Genomic DNA, 18867 nt, shown 5'->3' with positions numbered 1-18867 from the left:
TATAACAGGTGATAATGGTAACAGCACCACTATTTAATACTGTCATGGACATGCTGCCAATAAGCATCCCACACTCCATGCTGATGAATATCAGCTCTGAAATTAAGGTCTTTATGTGTGTATACCTTGACTCTGCATGACTGAATGTTATACTCACAAAGAGGAGGGCTCTGCCTACCATACATCAGCACCTACTATCTAGCTAATCACCTAACCCAAATGGTATACTGGTCGCTGGTCACTGGCCATAGTAGGACCCCTCAATTTGAAGATAGTTGGGAAAAAATCCAACACTAGGAGGTCAATTTAGGAGCTCATTATGTAACAGAACCAGAGACACAGATCATAAACAATCCTTGTTAGACCTGGCATCCTTGGCGTGGTTTCATCTGACATTTTGCTTCTAACTTCTGTATTGTTTGACTGTGTGCTAAACTTAGTGTTTGCTGGTTTAGGTCATCTGGGCACTTTGCCATTGCTGATCAATGCCAAAGTGCAAGTTCATCCTGTGTTAATTGTGATTATGATTGGTTAGCCATGATTGCCATATTTATTTACTGATAAGACCCTAGTAAAGTGCACTGTGTGTGCCTGGGGGTTGTAAATCAAATGCTACTAGTGGGTCTGCAGCACTGATTGTGCCACCCACAGCAGTAGTCTTTCAAATGTGTCCCAGACTTGCAGCTGCAGTGTCTGCAAGTGCAGTTTGTAACTGCCATGTCAACCTGGCAAGTGCACCCAATTGCCAGGCCCTAACCTTCCCTTTTCCTTATATGGATGTCACCCCTAAGGTAGGCCCAGGGTACCCTCAGGGGCACGGTGCAGTGTATGTTAAAGGTAGGACATTTATTGGTGTGTTTTACATGTCCTTATAGCCAAATACTGTGTATTTCATTTTTCACTATTGCAAGGACTCGCTCTCCCATAGGCTATCATTGGAGCTGCTTTGTAACATTTTTCTAGTGTAACTTTCAATTGGGAACAGCTAGAGATTTGGAGTTCAGGCTCTCTGAATTCAGAATTTATTAACACACCTTTAAGTAAAGTTTTTTTTTAAATTGTGTGTGAACGTTAAATTACTTCTGGAATCAAGTGGAACCTCTGCCAAAGAAGAGGAGCTGAAGAGCTGTGAGGAAAAGTACTGACCCTTTGCTCAGTGTTGCTTTGTTGGGGTTGGCCTGCAGTTGCTAATTCTTCCAAGGAGATGACAAAGATTGGACTTGGCTGCAAAACCTGCTTGAGAAGAATCTCCAAGATCTTATGTGTGCTGGCCTCCTGTTCTGAAGTCTCAGGGACACAAAAACATCACCTACAGCGTTCTTGAACATCTCTGCTTGGAGCTGTGACCTGCTTGGGGGTGCCAATTCCAGTTCTGGGCCCCTGAGGTTGTTCCTGCTACAGTCATCTGTGAAGAACCCGAAGAAACCTGCAAATCAATGCTTTACCATCCTTGAGGCAGACTTTTCCCATGCAGCACCACTGTGTAGGAGAAATTCCCAACGCAGAGCCCCGTGCGGCCAAAGAAAAAAGAAATATATGCAGCTCCTGCCAGCATTCCGAAGAATCACGGCATGCCAAGTGCAGTGCCCTAACCTCCAAAGTCCGAGATTAGTGCACCAACTCTGATGTAGGCCGTGCTGTGCGATTACAAGGTACAGCGCATCTTGGGACCGCGACGAAATCGATGTAGCACCTCTTTGCCGTGCCGCATCGGCCTCCAGCATCCCCCAGGTCATTAAGATAGTGCCTGTGTGCCACACATCACCATTGATGCACCCACAGACCAGAAAATATCAGAATCAATGCCTCACTTCCCATAGAATCCGGTTTCGATGCATCATTTCTCCTGCAAACATTTGTATCCAACAAGGCCTGGTCCTCGCTGATGGATTCACATCACTATATTGTTAAGGTAAGTATACATAAGTAACTTTAGAGTTATTTACTATTTTTAATTCCGCATCTTCGTATCTTGAAGTTATATAACTTTGAGGAATGTAGTTGTGAAGTTAAGAACAATAAATAAATACTTACGGATTCTGGAGTCAATATTTTTGCAGGATGATATTAAAAATGGTAGCACACAGGTGACTTTTTGCTGCATACATTATAGTGTATCAATTTGTATTGGTAGATGCACAATATTGAGAGCTGTTGTCAATTTACAATTAATTTTTTATGTTGCTAACAAAGTTTATCTCTGAGGAAAGGTTCCACTAAATCCCCTTCATTCAGATCCTTTAATTTTATATCAGGTCTGATTGTTCATCCTAGCAAAACCCAAGTACTAGCAATATACAAAACAAATCTTTTAGACATGCAACCCAGGCATGCAGTGCCGTCATTTTGGTATAATGTTTGCATGCATTACCCTTTGTGAACACAGCACATCACACAACTGCAAGCATTGCCCCCTTGTGTTTCTGTTTTAAATTGTACAGTGCCCTGTCCACACATGACATAATGCTCAGCAACACAGAGACAATCTCTGTAAGTGTTAAACAGAAAAATTTTGTGTACAGAGTTGCATACAACAGAGTGGGAGGTCATCCTAAGTATGATCTTACATGGCTTGCTCTTGACTCTGCCACCTCTGCTGCTGTTCCCTGGGAAACAAGTGACTTGAGATCATTACTTCAGCAATCTGCTCCAGGTATTTACTATACATACAGGATCCTTTTGGTGTTCAGTGCAACTCCAAAACCCATTGTGAAAAATATACCCAAATCCAAAGAAAATTGACACATTTTGAATATTTAATGCATAGCTGATTGAAGTTACAAAGTTTTTTTTCACCAACAAACTTCGCAGAGTGGTTGTTAAAGTTCTGCAGCTACTCAAACTACACGAGGGTCTCAAAGTTGTTTTTTTAAATTGGAAAATGTATATAAATTCTGCAAAAGTGGATATTGTAGGGAGTACTGTCCCACATTTAGTGAGTACATTCTCCCCCCAAAAAGGTTTGCTGTAAAGTTTTCTACATCACTCTTTTGGAAGAATTCACACCTGTAAGCAAAGTTTCATAACTTTTGCATCTTTGTGAAGTGCAAAAATTTTAAAATTCCAACAACTTAGCGGGATACATTTATATTTTAACCAGCCTTTCAGATCGGACCTACAATTGTGCCAAGTAATTTGTTTGTCTTATTCAGAAGTCTGTAGACTTAGACCTTTACTTTTTCCTGGTACTTCACACAATGATCTCAGGATCACTCTGCATTATAATTTACACTGATCTTTTCATTGCTGCACTGAAGATTATAAGTGTAGAGCAAGAGAGATATTTTAACAGTGATTTAACATGGATAGTACAATGGCCATGAAACTCTTGGCCACACCGCCAATGTGGCCCCAATCCCAAAGTGCTTTTAACAGAATCATTGATGCTACTTGTACCACCTTACTCCCAAATCACCACAGTCAAGGACAACTTTGAGATCTAGATGTTTCCACAACCGAGCTGGTCAGAGCTCGGTTAATGCCTGCCCCTAAATAACTTGGAACTATTTGGGGACTGTAAGTGCATTTTAAGTTGTTCGTGAACGTATATAAATGTAATTGTGATACAGTGGTCAATTTAAGGCTCTTAGGGCCAGATGTACAGTGCTTGCATTTTGAGACTGGCGAATTGTGTCGCTTTGCGACTCGCAATTTGCGAATAGCAAAATGTAGTGTACAACAGTGTCACAAGCACTGTTAGCGAATCCCAATGGGGACGCAATTTGCATGCATCATCAATATTCATAAAGCAAGCGCAATTTGGGACACCAGTGGGAATGGCTAGCACACTGCCAGGGATGGAGGCCTGCTGGTGTCAGCAGACCACCATGTCTCAGACTGCTTTTTACATAAAGCAGTTTTTTTTCTTAAATGCAGCCTTTTTTCCTTAAAGGAAGAGGGGATGCATTTAAAAAGAAAAATGTAACTTTTCTGTTTAATTTTTTAAGGGCAGGCAGTAGTCCCTGGGCCACAAGACAGCCGCCACTGCCAGAATCCTGGATCCCATGGCGGCAGTGTTGGGGAAAACTGTGGGGAATGGAGGCAGTGCTGATGCCGGCACCACTGTGCTAATCATGACCTGTATTTCTGCCGACCTTTCCAGTTTGGGAATTCTGCCTGAAAAGGTCTACTGGACATTTTGCCTGGGGGCACATGTTGTGCCCCCTATGGTTGTCCTGTCGTGTGTGCACTGTGTGCCATACAAGACATGGTGCGTGGCAACAGTGTGTTCAGGACAGTGTAGGCGCTGGAGAGCGGCGGATTGCCTTCAGGCTCTCTCTGTGAGCCGAAGCATGCCCCCGCCACTGACCGCAGCCAGAAAACAGCCAGCGGGAAACTCCAAATGCAGCAGTTGGAATGCTGCTGGCTTGGTGGCAGTCTCCCACCCACCAACAATGTAGCCAGGTGGTCCGACCGCCAAGGTCGTAATAAGGCCATCAATTTTAATGCTTTTCTCTACTTTAAAATAAACCAATTACGTCATAAAGTTTTATGAAACATGTTTTTCCAAATTAAATTCCTCCCATTTAAACATTTGGCTGTATTTTTCTTTTATAAATATGGCACCTTGTCTATAGGTCACTCAGAGCAAAATGTCTGCTGTTTGTATATGTGACACTTACAAATGGGAACAAATTTAAGTGATGAATTTTTGGGGAATCCATATAATTTTTAAAGTTAATTTTTCCATTTAATTTTCTTCCATTTCAAAGTGCCACCATTGGCTGGTAGACATGGTGCCATATTTATAATTTCAAGATACAGTCATTATTTTAATTTGGAGAAATTTGAAGTGCAGATCATTGTTCCATATCATGATCATTTTTGCAGGCCATTTGCTGCACTTTAAATTTCTGCCATTAAAAAAATGGTTGTATGTTTGTGTTATACATGTAATGGTGCAACATATGGTGAAAGGTATATACTGGGCCACAAGCACTTACAACACAGGCTCTCTGTCACCCATACACATATATCCCATTCAAAAGCACAGAGGTTCATACATCTCCAAAGACCATGCTCTCACTGACACATGTCAGTCCTGTCATAGTGATAATCAAAGTATTAATTTCGAACTATAGTATCTGGCTCTATTTACATTATGCAAAAACAGAGAGATGCCCCTACACTGTCAGAGACAGGCCACAACAAGAACCAAAGGTTTATTTCGCTGAGACTGATTCACTCACTATCTGCTCCCCATTTATACCACTGTTATCCAGAAGTCACTTTAAAACTGGTACCACAACAATGTTATACGTTAAATGTGAAATATGAATTGACAAGGTGAAGGTCAAGAGTCCTTAAGGACCTTTGTTTGATTATATGGTGAAGAGTGCATCAAGTAAAGATCAAATGGTAAAAAAAATGTGATTTTAGTACTATGTGATTGGAAGGGCTACTCATTGTTTCACCATTGGGGGAAAACAATTACATTTGAAAGAAGAGACCTGGTGGACCCCTGATCATCCCAGAGAGTTCCCAACTGGTATCTTTCCACCACTATGACTTTTAGAGTTTTCGTTTTAATGTGCTATGGGAGAATCGTTTGGTTAGTCCTGAGGAAGGTGGCAATTTAGGAGTCTTTCCTACCGAAATATGTTAACATACTTAGAATACTAAATCTATGCTGACTGGGATGTATGTCATCACAATGCATGCTTTTACTTCGCATGCCATTACAACACAGTTTTTACAACGCAAGTCGTTACAACGAATTGCGTTGGGTGGCGCTGGATAGTGGAATAGTTTCATTTTCAATTCCAACTCCAGTCCCCGTGGATAGTAGGGAATGTGTTGGATAGAAAATTAAACTATTCCCTATCCTACAGCGCCCTCCAGCGCAAGTCGTTGTAACGACTTGCGTTGTAATAGCTGCGTCGTAATGGTAGTGCGGAGTAAAAATTGCGTTGTAAAGGATGTTTCCCGCTGACTGTGGAGTGGGGAATTGGCATTTGGAATATCAGCTGAATGTCTCCACCATAGATACAATGGATACATTTGTAGAAAAACACGTTTGTGTTGTGTTTCTCCTGATTCTTGAATTTACTTTGCCAATAGGTAATTCTCATTTATTTATTGTAAAGTTTTGTGTTGTGGAGTGTAAAACCATTTTTCTTTTTAACAAGGTGGGAGACTTTTACAACTGATTGTAATATGTTTGGATCAGATGTGTTGTATGATCTATACTGTACTTGTGGGTATATACACACTGTAAGGGAAACAACCTTTGCAACACAGTCATTACATCGCACTACGTTTACAAGGCAGTCATTACATTGCAACATCCTTTACATTGCATCCCATTACAACTGTTGTACTCAATGGAGTTAGAATAGTACTTTTTACCCCTACACTATCCAACACTTACCCTACTGTTGCACTCACTGGAGTTAGAATATAAATTTTTACCCCTACACTATCCAACACTTACCTTAAATGCAATGTAATGGTATGTGTTGTAATGGTATGCTTTGTAATGGTATAATGCGATGTAATGGAATGCGTTGTAAATGTAGTTTCTAAAAATGCGTTGTAATGGCATGCAATGTGAAATAATGCATTGTAAAGGATGTTGCAGTGTAAAAACTGCATTGTAAAGGCATGCGTTGTAAATGTATGAGTTGTAACATCATACATTCCACTGTAAATGCCTTTTTTATAACACAATGTTAAATGCTTGCATCCGTATAACATTGTTGTGGCACTAGTTTCAAAGTGACTTCTGGATGACTGTGGCACGAATGAAGAACAGATAATGAGGGATTCAGTCTGTGAAGGGAAATAAACCTGTGGTTCTATTTACCTTAGGCTTAGAATAATTGAAGTTGGGCGTGGGGGTGACTTGTAACAATGCGCACGTTGCTTAGCCTTCAGAAGTTCTCGATACTTTTTTTACTGATCAGAAGTAGGTCTCCATACAGAAAAGGTTGGAGACTCCTGATTTATACTCATTCATAGGAAAACTATTACAAGTGTGAATCAGGTCCAATGTATTGCGTGTTTGAGCTTATAAATCTAATTGGCTAGCATGTCTATCAATGGAATGGAATATGTGCTCTTTGGTAGCACATCTTAGTCTACAATATGGGTCCAGGAACTCTTGATCAAGTCCCCTATTTCAAGCTATTTATTATGTAAATAATTCCCATTTAGCCTAATTCTATTTAAATGTATCAAATGGTGAAATCCAGAAAACCTGATGTGCATGCAGCCCTCGTGGACCAACGTTGGAATTCTTTGATCTAAAAGTTGCCTTTCATGGTGGCCCTGATTTTAATACAAACCAGCTAACAGATACCAACAAATTCTATTAGCATCACAAAATCTTAACCACATTCCTTTTTGCATTAGTAAAGTGTATTTTAAATCGGTAGATAGTTCTACTAAAGGAAGACAGTACATACTGCATTTGTTTTTTATTTTACACTTTTCATAACATCTCCCCAATCTACACATTTTTGCTATTTAGCAATTTTAATATATATCTGGTTGATTTTCCATATTTTCTAGCTGCATAGTGCTCCTACATTTGAAAGACACCGATGAGACTAGAGACCCCGACCTCGTACTGTGTTAAAACCATGGAATTCGGGATTCAGACATCATTGTGTGAGAGCACAAGCTAATTATCTGAGCAAGCCTTATAAAAGTAGTCTTTAGAAATGATTTATATTAATCTTATGGTTGGTGTCAACATGCAAATTGTGAAGAGGCATCCTCTTGTGTTTTTAACATGCTGTACTTCACCAGAATATTTTTTCTTCTTTACCTAGGATGTACAATGTCAATATTGGATCTTAACTCCCAAGGCACATGTAATACACAGTTCAGCTTCTCAGGTTTGCTTTTAATCTGGAAAGACCAATATGTAATCATTCATTTTCCTTTCTCCTGGAAGTAAATATTGTAGTAGGTAACTTTAAAACTTCCTGATCATTACATCATTCCATCTGAAGAAGGTCAGTTTGATCTCAAAAGGTTATGCTGTCTACCATCTCTTTAACTTTTCCTTTTGTCTAATTAAAGGTATCAGAACAAGCACTGGTTATATTTTCAAACTGGACTGATAAAGCATTGCACCTTTCTCTGCATCTTATCTCAAATCAATTCTGAATAGTAGTCGACAGAGTGCAAATTTCTTAGCTATGCCATTTTTAAAAACAACCTTCTAGTTCCTTATTACGTTAGGAGGACATCAGGCAAGATTTTACTTATGCGGATGGTTGCCGGCATTCGTGCCCATTCCTGGTCAGTAGGCTGCGATTCGAGTAGAAAATCTACCTGAGCAGTGGCAAAATCAACTCTATTAGCTGTGCCCTGTGGTGCACCGCATTGTGCCATTCAAATTCTGCAAGTTCTGCCCACCCCTTCTTTAACTACAGCTTTAACAATAAAGCTGAATATGTCGGTGATGCATTGTTAGATGTCAAAAACTGTTTTTTGTTCACAAAAGCCATAGAATTAAAAATATGATATCTTTGATAATTTGGCTACCAAACATCACAGCGAGGAAGCAAACCCTTTAATGAAATAGAAAAGCAGTGCTTACAATGACCTGTCCTATATAGACAGTCAACAAAATGTGAAATTATCTGGCTTTCTAGGGATTTTTGGGAAGAGATTGAAACTCAGTTTTGCCTCACTTTGGGGAGACAAAATGATATCCATAAACTCTCGATAAGCTCTTTAAATTCAGTGCAGTAGCAGCAATACAAAATGCTATACAAAAGCAGCAGCTAACTGATCATTTCCAGGAAATCCATCCTTGTGTGGGACATGAGGGCATGTTGTTATCTCAGAAAACATGAAAATCTTGTATAAATGTCATCAACGCCCTTAAGCATTCTGTCATTATTAGAAAAAGTTTTGGCCAAATGGTGTAAATAAAAATCAGTTTTATTTCATTTTTTCATTGAATTCTGTTAGGACTATTAGAAAGCTCTTAAGGATCAAAGTCAGTGAGGCTTGCTCTAATTTAATTCCTGCAGGGCTCTGTATTATAAACTATCCTGTCTGGGCATGTGAGCATCCTAGTTGGATTCACCAAGTAGAGACTGGATCTATGCTCCTGAATAAAAATAATTGCACTGTCAAGTGCAAACTTTTTCCGGTTAGGATCTTTCTTACAGAAAGCATTGCATTCTGCTTTATTACTGCACTGCTTTATTTATCCACTGCAGGTCGATGAAGTTGGCCTTTAGAATGGGGAAGGGACCACAGCAGGTGAGTGCAGTCTATGCTTTTAAAAACATACCCCTGATTTAGGAGCTTGAGTTTTGGAAAAACTGCCTTAATGGCTCACCATGTTTCTATGGGTTTTTGGAAAAATTGACTACCATTTTAGACCAAATTATTTGTTCTATCCTTGCAGCAGAGTGGATGGAAAACCCCACTGATTGAATCAGAAAGTCAACTTACAACAGGCCAGCCACAGTCTCCAACACTCCTCTGGTTCAGCAGAAGATCAGCAACTACTGAAACAGCACCTGCATCTTATGACAAATATTATTGACTGGAAAATATGACTATTGTCATTTTCCCAGCATTCAATTCAACAGGAAGCTTTCTACAATCATATCAGCATCAATTTCTGCAGGAAGTGACACCCCCAGTTTTCCACCAAAACCATCTTTTGAAGAAGCTAGGTAAGAGGACTTCATTTCTCAGCCCCTTTCTCAACAGGAATCAATCTCCAGATTTCCCAGCAACCATCTTTACAGGAGGTGATGACACTGAATTTCCCTGCAATCATCTCTGCTGAAAAAATTGATAAAACAAAAATGAGAGCAACCACCTGACCGTTGGAAAGCAGTTCCATTCCCTGAGTGTGAAGAGTAGTCCTTTGCTTCAACTAGAGTCTTCTTCCTTCAGATGTTCCCTTTGAAGATTCAGGAATGATCTGAGGAGGTGATGGTGAGTCACCAGTCTATTCATTAACCAGTGGATTGATAATGCTCTCCATCCAATAACATCTACTTTCTCACCCCGTGCAGACCTCCTTTTCCATCACATCCTCTTTGCCTTACTGTAAAAATCCCCTGAGGCCCAAAATCCTAAAAGGCTGACCCCTTCTTCCATTTGGAGTGGTTCTGTCTATCCCTTACCAATTACCCTATTCAAATGTGTTATCCTCCACTCTGTCAAGATCACAATCTAGGTATCTCTCCTGCAGAGGGAGCAAATCCAGCCCAGCCAATATGGCATCTATAGCTCAAAGAGGAAGCCTGAAAGCTGTCCATTGTTGTTATATCTGTTTCTGCTTGCCTCTTAGTTAGCGAATCCCTGTTAAGTAACATGTTGTTGAACACACCCCTGTCCTCCTGGGCTCAGAGCCCAAGCGACTGTCCTCTGGGAACAGGGTTCTTAACTCTGAGCCAGGAATGTGTATCGGGCCTCTTGGGTGGAGCTAAGCGACATACTCGTTCTTTGCCATTTTTGGTCACACAGCAGAAAGTAGACTTTTATAAAGTTACTTTTACATTACGGTTGTCTGAAAGCTACTTTCACCATTTAAATTAGGTTTTTGAAAATAAGTGGAAAATAACTTTGAATCATTTTTAAGCATTTTCACAGTCGCACATGTGAAGGGTTTAATCACACATAGACCTGCTCATGAAAGATCTAGCCTAACAAGGACTGTTAAAAAAAAAAGCTCTTGGGTGTTTCTATACTGTGAGATCCTGCTATTCCCAATGTGAAGTGTGCAATTTTATATATTAAGCTCCCAGTTATGTAGGCCTAAGAGGCACACACAGCTGGGTGCTTACAGGGCTAAGAAAAGGGTATCTAATTATTATATGAAATTCCTACATGGCAAAGTCACTTTTTTATCCCACATGTCACTGCAGTGATTTTACTCTGCAGCCAAGTCAGAGCACAATGGTGCTTCCAGCAATCATAGAATGTTTTCATATAATATGGGTGGTGTAAATACGTAGTGCAGCGCACATATGAAATTTATCTTCCATGCCACTTGTGCATTTTCTGTACCACTCTACTATGACCTTACTGGAAAGCTAAATAGGCCTTTTGGGTGAAATTGGGTTTAACAGTACTGTTTTGGGGCAGAGCACATGCCGTCACACTGATTGGCATTGTCACAGCACATGGTCCAAATACCTGGAGAAATAGGTTTTGGAAAAAGGTGAAAAATCCATGGAGACCATTTCCTACAAGGATCCCTTAAGAGTGTCTTTTTGTTTGTCCTTTTAATAGTGCTTCAAGCAAAGTAGAAAGGCTGATGTCACTAATTGGCCTCAGTAACTTATTATGAAAAAATACTTACACACATCTTGAGCCACTGTAGGTCTGACATATCAAACAATCATGACTGAATCCGTGAGAGATTCAGTTTATATTGTAATCAGTGCCCTGTAGTATGAAATAGTCAAAGAAGAGATCAAGGGAATGAAATGGGCGTACGCATTTGCCATTCCAAGATACTATTGCACACTAAAAAGACTAACTAGTGATTTATGGAGTTGGGTTGCAGGACTTAATCATGCAATGTGCAACTATTTATATATGAAATGGGGAGAAAACTGATGGTACACTGAACGTCATTAAAAAGAAGGAAAGGCGGAATACACTGCATTCGCCTACTCTTGCTCAGCTGTATTAGGGTGTTCACCTTCTTCCTTTATTTTTATTGTTTGCTCTATTTGTTCCTCAAAGGTCCCACCACAAACACTATTATGGTCTGGTTCTTTTGAACCTTAGGAGGGTTGGAGATGATTAGTGACATGGCCTAGAGGGATCACAAGTTGCAGGTGCCTCTTTTTAGTTCCCCATAGTTGTTTGTTCAAGAAAGCATACAAAAATGAAGTGTGGACAAGGAGGCCCCATTTGTACATGCAAGATGTTCCTGAATTAATTCCATGTGACAGGGTGTGTAATATTCATCTCCTTTTGCAGTATTTTTCTATTCCTGCATTCCTAGATTACAGTGATGATGTCCTCATTCAACCTCGTTGTGACCTGATTTAAAAGAGGACTTCCTATCACATTCCTCTACTAAATATACATCTGAGTGCATAAGAGTAATACTCCTGTTTCTAGCAATTATGGATACTGCAATAAATCTGCTATACATTCTTCCAGTTCCAAAAGTTAAAACTTAATTTTCGCATGTAAATGCTAATGGTTCGTGTTCTACTTTAAGACTGCATGTTGATTGCATATTGTTCATTTTCATCAGTGTTTCACTAATTTCCATTGTCGGAAGTTGAGCGCACTCCCCGCCTGAATGTATCAAAAGTACTCTAGATTAAACTCTCGCTGAACAACTATTTCTTAACCTCCCATACAGGCTCCTATTTCAAGGCAGCTCATTTTCCTCCCTGTTCGCTCTATTCTGTTTATGCAGAACAGCTGAGCATTAGACCCAGCAGTGATGGTTCAAAAGAAGGAGGTTGGGTGTCATTTAGAATATTCATGTCTAAGCTTAACCATTTGAAGCAGGCTGGTGTGAATTGTAATTGTTGGAAACAGCAAGAGCAATATACAGATATGTAAAATGTGTGTCACAGTGTCCTCTATGGAAGTGTGTCATTGTAATGCACAAAAACAGGGTGGCCTGGCTTCCTATTGGTATGTAATAAATTCGCCATATACAGCCACTACATTTATGAAATCAATAAAGCCATGTTTCTGTACATAATGTTGTGAAAGACTCATCCAAATAAGGCATAAGGTCATATGTCACACTTATTTCAATGTTCTGCCTCAATAGTAAAACAAAAAATTATACATTTACACTTGTCTTATATATAGTATTCATAAACACCCCATGTAGTTCCCCAAATTCATGGACTCACAAAGGAGAATAATAACGTTGGACAACATTTTAAATGTCTCCTTAATAAGTGGATGCAAAAGTAACTACTTGAAACTGCTGCCTACTAGATGATGTAATGGCCACCTATTTTAGTATGTCACTTCTTGCATGCCATCAATTTTTCTTAAGTTAAGGGTTGTGCACCCATAAAATGAGATTTGTATCAATGTTTCATGGGAAGCTGTCCTTACAGGAAATTTAACCAATTGATAAAGTACTTCTTGAAAAGATATCTCAGCTGCTACTCACATTGTCTTAGTTTCCTGAATGTTTAGCGTTTTGTTGAAGAAAGTGAATTCTTCTAGGATCAGTGGTAACAGAGGTAGTTGATTAGAGTAACATATGTGCCAACTAGAAAGGTGTAGAACAAGTCTCTTGTGATCTGCAGGAGATTCTTGTGTTGGAGGGGTAAGAAGTATCTTTAAAAAAAGTGTCTATGGCTCTTCTTACACAAGATGTATACGTGACAGTGGAGTTGGATTACTGATTCCAAGGCCCTTGTGTGTTGGGAATGTTGAACATCATTAACAGTAAACTTTCACACGTTTTATACTTACTCAACATAATAGGTTCCATATATGGGATCATCAATTTTTTCCCACCCATATGGAAGCTCTGCAAGACAAAAAGAGAACATATTTTAAGAAAATTATATAAACTATTTTTAAAAAGTTGAATGTTCAAGAGAGGATCTACTGAAGAACTTTATTTCACACAATCACTGCACAAAATACCTTGTTGACACAAATACACCTTAAAAACCAAAACAACATGATGGAGTGCTGAAACCTTTCAACCACTCACCCCCAGTCAAGAGATCTGGGTTGAATCCATCATTCTTTTGCTCACTATGCCACCCCAGTTTGGTCACAAGTATTGCAAATAACGGCACAAATCATCCTCCGAAGTCACCCGTTGAATTTCATACAGCCATCCCTCACACCCAATGCAGGCCAGTAGATGGCTATCAGGGCTCCACAACATACCACCTAACTACATCTAAAGCAGTCACATAACAAACATAAATAACTCATTTAAGCCAGACAGCATCTAAACACTTGGCTAAGATCTCTGGCCACCATCATGAAATGTCATAACTGTAATTATATTAAGCATTAAAAGGCACATATTATACGCAACAAAACAACAATCATTTTACTGATGTTATATATGATAAACACAACTAGAATGTTGTCTGTGGAGAATTACTCAAAATTAGAACAAGAACGCACCAGGCCTCGATAGCAAAGCAAAAATATTCTAATGGCAAAATATGTGCTATAACCATGTGACTGATATAACATAGTATACCATAACATAGCCTAACAGTTGATAGAGCAGGAAGATTTTGCTTAAAATAGGTTCTAAAATTTACATTAATCATTAGCAGGAAAATGCTTAAAAGAATGAAACGTAGGAAAATGTGCCTTTTAAACCTGCTAAATTACTATGTAGCATGATTTGTTTTCTAGTAAGCACTCATTTGTATTGGAACTACATGACTAGGTCCGACTAGGCCTCATTCATCTTTGTATCTTTCAATACATGTTCTTCTTTTGATAAATAAATGCTTTTAGGAAATGCTGAACTAAACAATATTATTTGATAAATAATTCACACTTAGCTTGCTTAAACATGTCATCTTTGTAGAATGTGCTGACTTTAAAATGTATTTCTTCTTTTCTCAAATTACATGTTCTCATCATATTTAGTTAGTTTATAGTTGCCACATATTCACAATGCTGAATACTGAATAGTCTATTAAAACAATAATGCTCACATGAAGAAGGGAATCTCATGACTTAATATCGTATGTTACAACTAGAATGTTTTTCTTCCTTTAGAATAGTTCATTGATACACATTGGAATACTGAATATCTAATAGTTTAGACTGTAGTGTTCTCGTGGGAATTCAGAGTGAAGCTAATGTACAATGAATGTTTAGCAACCGAGTTAACACTTGTAGATAGCACATTGCCAACTTTCTGCATTTACTGTGGAAATGAAGAAAGAAGCTGCAGACCATCGGACAATCCTTCCTCAATGGCTTTAGATGACCTACCACCAGCATGGATTGTTACATTTGTTTTGTGTTTATAATGTACATGTTCTTAGTTAGAATTAGTCAGTGCTGCCAAACTGATTCGGGTTGTGCTTCTGAGCCCATTTCCATTTCCCTAAGCACTTTTTGCCCTATTTTCTGTGAGCTACTGCTGACAGGAATTCCTGTCACCTGCAACTTTCCAGGTGTCAATTTAATTTTCTTATGGTTAAGGCTACTGCTGTGATTATTTTCGTAGCTTAACTTTGAACAATTGTTACTGCGTCTGTTTGCTGATGCTGTTTGAGAGAAGGACTCGGACAAGTTTCTAGAACTACTCTTCATGAGGAGTTTGACTTCAATCTGATTCTATATCTATGCTCCTTCAAATCTTGCTCTTTCCCAAAAGGACTGTATGTGTGTTCTAGTAGGTTAGGATCTGTTTAAAGTAGAATAGGGACTTAACTTCTTTTATGAAACAACCTGTAACTTGGTTGATTGACTCACACCCTGATTTTCTTGATAGTTCTGTAAACAGATTCATATGATTTACTAATTTGAATAAAGAGACCAAACAATATACTAAATTCTTATCAATTAATAATGTTTTTTCATTGATGCGCCGCTCTGAAACAGTGGCAAAGATCCATTGCAGAGAAGTTTTTGCTGCAGAGCTGGAGACCCCTATTATATATTACATGTTGAACTGATTAAATGAATGTAAATAAATTCCGCACACGCACATAGAATAATATAACAGATAATCATTCCAGCCATAACCACAGAATCACGTTTGCTGACTCTGTATTACATTGGTAGCTTAAAATTTGCCTACATAACTATTTCAATTCGAAGTCACCTTACAGTTTGTGAATATTTATATACTGTGAGGGATGCTGCATGCCTTGGGCCATATTCTCCCGGTCATTTCCAGAAGGGTTACAGACTCTGGGAAAACAGTACTAGAACTCCACAACCTGCATTTCCTTCAAGAAACCATGTTTGCTTCATGTCAAACAACTTTAGAGTGCACATGGGTTAATAATAATAATAAAATTAGGATAAAAGTAAATATTGGGATACATTGGTAAGATCTTCAGAATGTAAGGCACTTGTACACCTTTTGTTTTTAAAATCTTTGGTGGAATTGAATTAACTGATTGTTTATATTATTTTAAAACTGGCACCCAAGGGTTAATGAAGTTAATGATAGTAAAGCAGTGTGATTGTTTCTTTATGCTTGAATGAAGAAGGTAGATGTGATGGACTGTCAAAAGTGTGTGTTTAAAAAATAGAATTGGCCGATACAGGAACCGTAATAGCTGCAGACATCTGCAGTTACTTTTTAATTATTTTGCTGCTTCTATGAGGGCCTGGAAGATGTGGTTGTAGGATGCTGTATGTTGTTTTATTTAACCTTTTCGTTTCAATTTTTTGGGTTAAACAGTTGCAAATGTTGTGGAGAAAAACTAAAAGAGATAGTGGAATGCATAAAGGCTTTCTGTGGTAGGTAAACTATTACTCCTCTAGTACTCTTTTGCAAAGTCATACAGGCTTTGGTTAATTTGCCCTAAAAATATAAAATAGATACAGTCAAGGAACATTCATAGTACAAAGTGGAAAGACTGCAACTTTTCACTTTTACTTTTGGACAGTTGTAGGTTTCTGGGACACATACCAAAGGGATGCAACAGTAGAAAAAAATAATATTCCTGACGTACCAGTAAATTCTTTGTGAATCAACTAAATGTTTTCGTGAATTGATCTCTCAATGTTAAATCTGAGTTTTCTGGTGTATTCCTAAAATTTCCAGGAAAATCAAATTGCCCCGTAAGAGCGTATCATTATTAAAGTGATGTTATATCCTCATATCAGAAATATTTTCCAAACTTCTTTAGATATTGATATCATATGGGCATGAATGAACAAATGAGAGACAAAAATATGTAGGAGGTTCTAACGTAATCGTTTATTTTGACCTTACTCGAAAGACTAATCAGGTGAATCTCAGCCAGACTTTAAATATTATCATCTCATATTCACACAAATACAGCCAAATAGTTCAAGCACATGGCAGCTTGAAATATGCATTGTCAAATGTCCTGTATGCAACACAAGAAGGTAAAAACAACTGGCAAAGTCAATATGTTTGGCCTTAAATTGCCAAGACCCGTAAACACAGGTGTTCACAATTATTATTTACATGTGTAACATGCCCAAATGCTGTTTCTCACCTCAAGGCTTCCCCAATAGGCTTGCCACATTGCTGGAAAAAAGTAGCAAAAAAATAGGATTGCTTTCTGTATAGAATGTATACAGAAGGTAATGAACTGGGTTTGACAAACAGTGTGATGATTGAATGTATTTTTGAGATCTGAAATAGTCCCTTGTGCGTTCCAATGCAAGCAATTTCTGGAAGGCGAAATGATACACCAAATAGCAAATGGCATGAGGTAAGAGAGTAGTACTCCACTGGGAGGAGAGAAAGCCCACTCTATGTATATTTTAAAGAATTGGTAATGATATGTGGAGCAGAAAGCTGATCTTTCAAGGTAAACATATAAAATGACCTGTACTTGTAAACATGAAATGAAATTCCTCTGAATCTTTTACATATACAAGGGGATTGCCTGGTACATCAGTACATTGTGTAATGCGGTTCCAATGCTTATTGCCCAATCTCAAAACACCTGTCAGAGTCAGCTCACTAACGATCCATTGCAAAGGGAAATAGCAGTGATGACAGGGGACTGTCCTCCCTTGCCCGCCTTTTTCACCAGTCAGCTGTTAAAAACTATTCTTCCCATTCTAAGTTTTACCTTGGTTTTCATTTACAATAGGTCCACCCAAGAAAGATGGGTCCACTCACAATTTATTTAAGACCTTCATATACTGCCAGCCTCTAGCGAAAAGGGTTTTTCTATTTCTAATATCACCAAAACACAGTGTTCCTCTAACACTTCTAACTGATGCTCCAAATCAGACTCACACAGCGAGTGACAAGCAAATTATGAGAAAACACTACTAGGTACTTTTAATCATCTTTCAATGTAAAATTGTCCCTTTAGATTATTTTTGAAACAAACTCTGTTTTTTATTACTTTAAGTCACGGAATTAATTTCTTTGCAGGACACTTTGAGCATGTTTCCCTTTAAGCTGTATTTTTACATTAGCCTTAAATAAAATACCGTTATAACCTTTGCACAGTTAATCTATTGTACTTCTTCTACATACTGAAAATACTAATTATTGTACTAGTATTTAATTTGTAATATTTTTTATCTTTGCTTGACAGTTTGGTATAAAAATCTAGTTTACCAGCATGCCTCTTTATTGAGAAAATCAATACTGTCATTTCAATAACTGAATTCCTGTCTTTGTCTACATTGGGGGCCAGATGTAGGAGCCAAAATACCGGTCGGTAACGGCCGATTTCGGCCGTTACCGACCGGTATTTGTGATTCGGCATGTAGGGGCCATTATTTTACAGAATCGGTAAATTTACCGATTCGGTAAATTTACCGATTCTGTAAAATACCGAATCGGTATTTTTACCGATTCGGTAAATCCAAATGTAGGTGGCTCTTCACAGAGTGCCACTGGCTCTTAAGAGTCGGTATTTTACCACCCAATCCCATTGGGTGGTAAAATACCGAATTCAGGTGTGCATGCACATCTGTGCATGCACACCTGTGCCATGTGACACACAGACATGCCCTTAGGGCATGTATGTGTGCCACATGGCACACATGCCTGTAGTCTGGGTGCTAGAGGGTGTCAAAGTGACACCCCCTGCACCCTTACAGGATTCGGTATTTACCGATTCGGTAAATACCGAATCGGTATTTCCCATTGATTCCTATGGGCTTCACAGCCCATAGGAATCAATGGGCAATACCGATTCGGTATTTACCGAATCGGTAAATACCGAATGTTTCCGATTCGGTAAATGCAAATAAAAATGTACCTACATCTCCCACATTCTT

At 38.7% G+C, this 18867-nt stretch overlaps 1 protein-coding gene across 3 annotated transcripts in view; it reads right to left on the bottom strand.

Annotated features, from left to right (window-relative positions):
• MAGI2 (membrane associated guanylate kinase, WW and PDZ domain containing 2) overlaps nucleotides 1-18867 on the bottom strand; it is a 2996284-nt gene that overhangs the window by 561187 nt on the left and 2416230 nt on the right. For 2 of the 3 annotated variants that reach the window (XM_078679479.1, XM_078679488.1), the window contains exon 7: nucleotides 13396-13453. In XM_078679479.1, coding sequence (XP_078535605.1) covers nucleotides 13396-13453 — 58 coding nt within the window. Of the gene's footprint in view, nucleotides 1-2567; nucleotides 2607-13395; nucleotides 13454-18867 lie in introns of all 3 variants that reach the window. The other variant, XM_078679471.1, reaches the window with a different exon arrangement.

The sequence above is a fragment of the Lissotriton helveticus genome, chromosome 1_1, assembly GCF_964261635.1.
Source record: "Lissotriton helveticus chromosome 1_1, aLisHel1.1, whole genome shotgun sequence".
Taxonomy (NCBI): Eukaryota; Metazoa; Chordata; class Amphibia; order Caudata; family Salamandridae; genus Lissotriton; species Lissotriton helveticus.
This window is presented reverse-complemented; position numbering and strand designations above follow the sequence as displayed.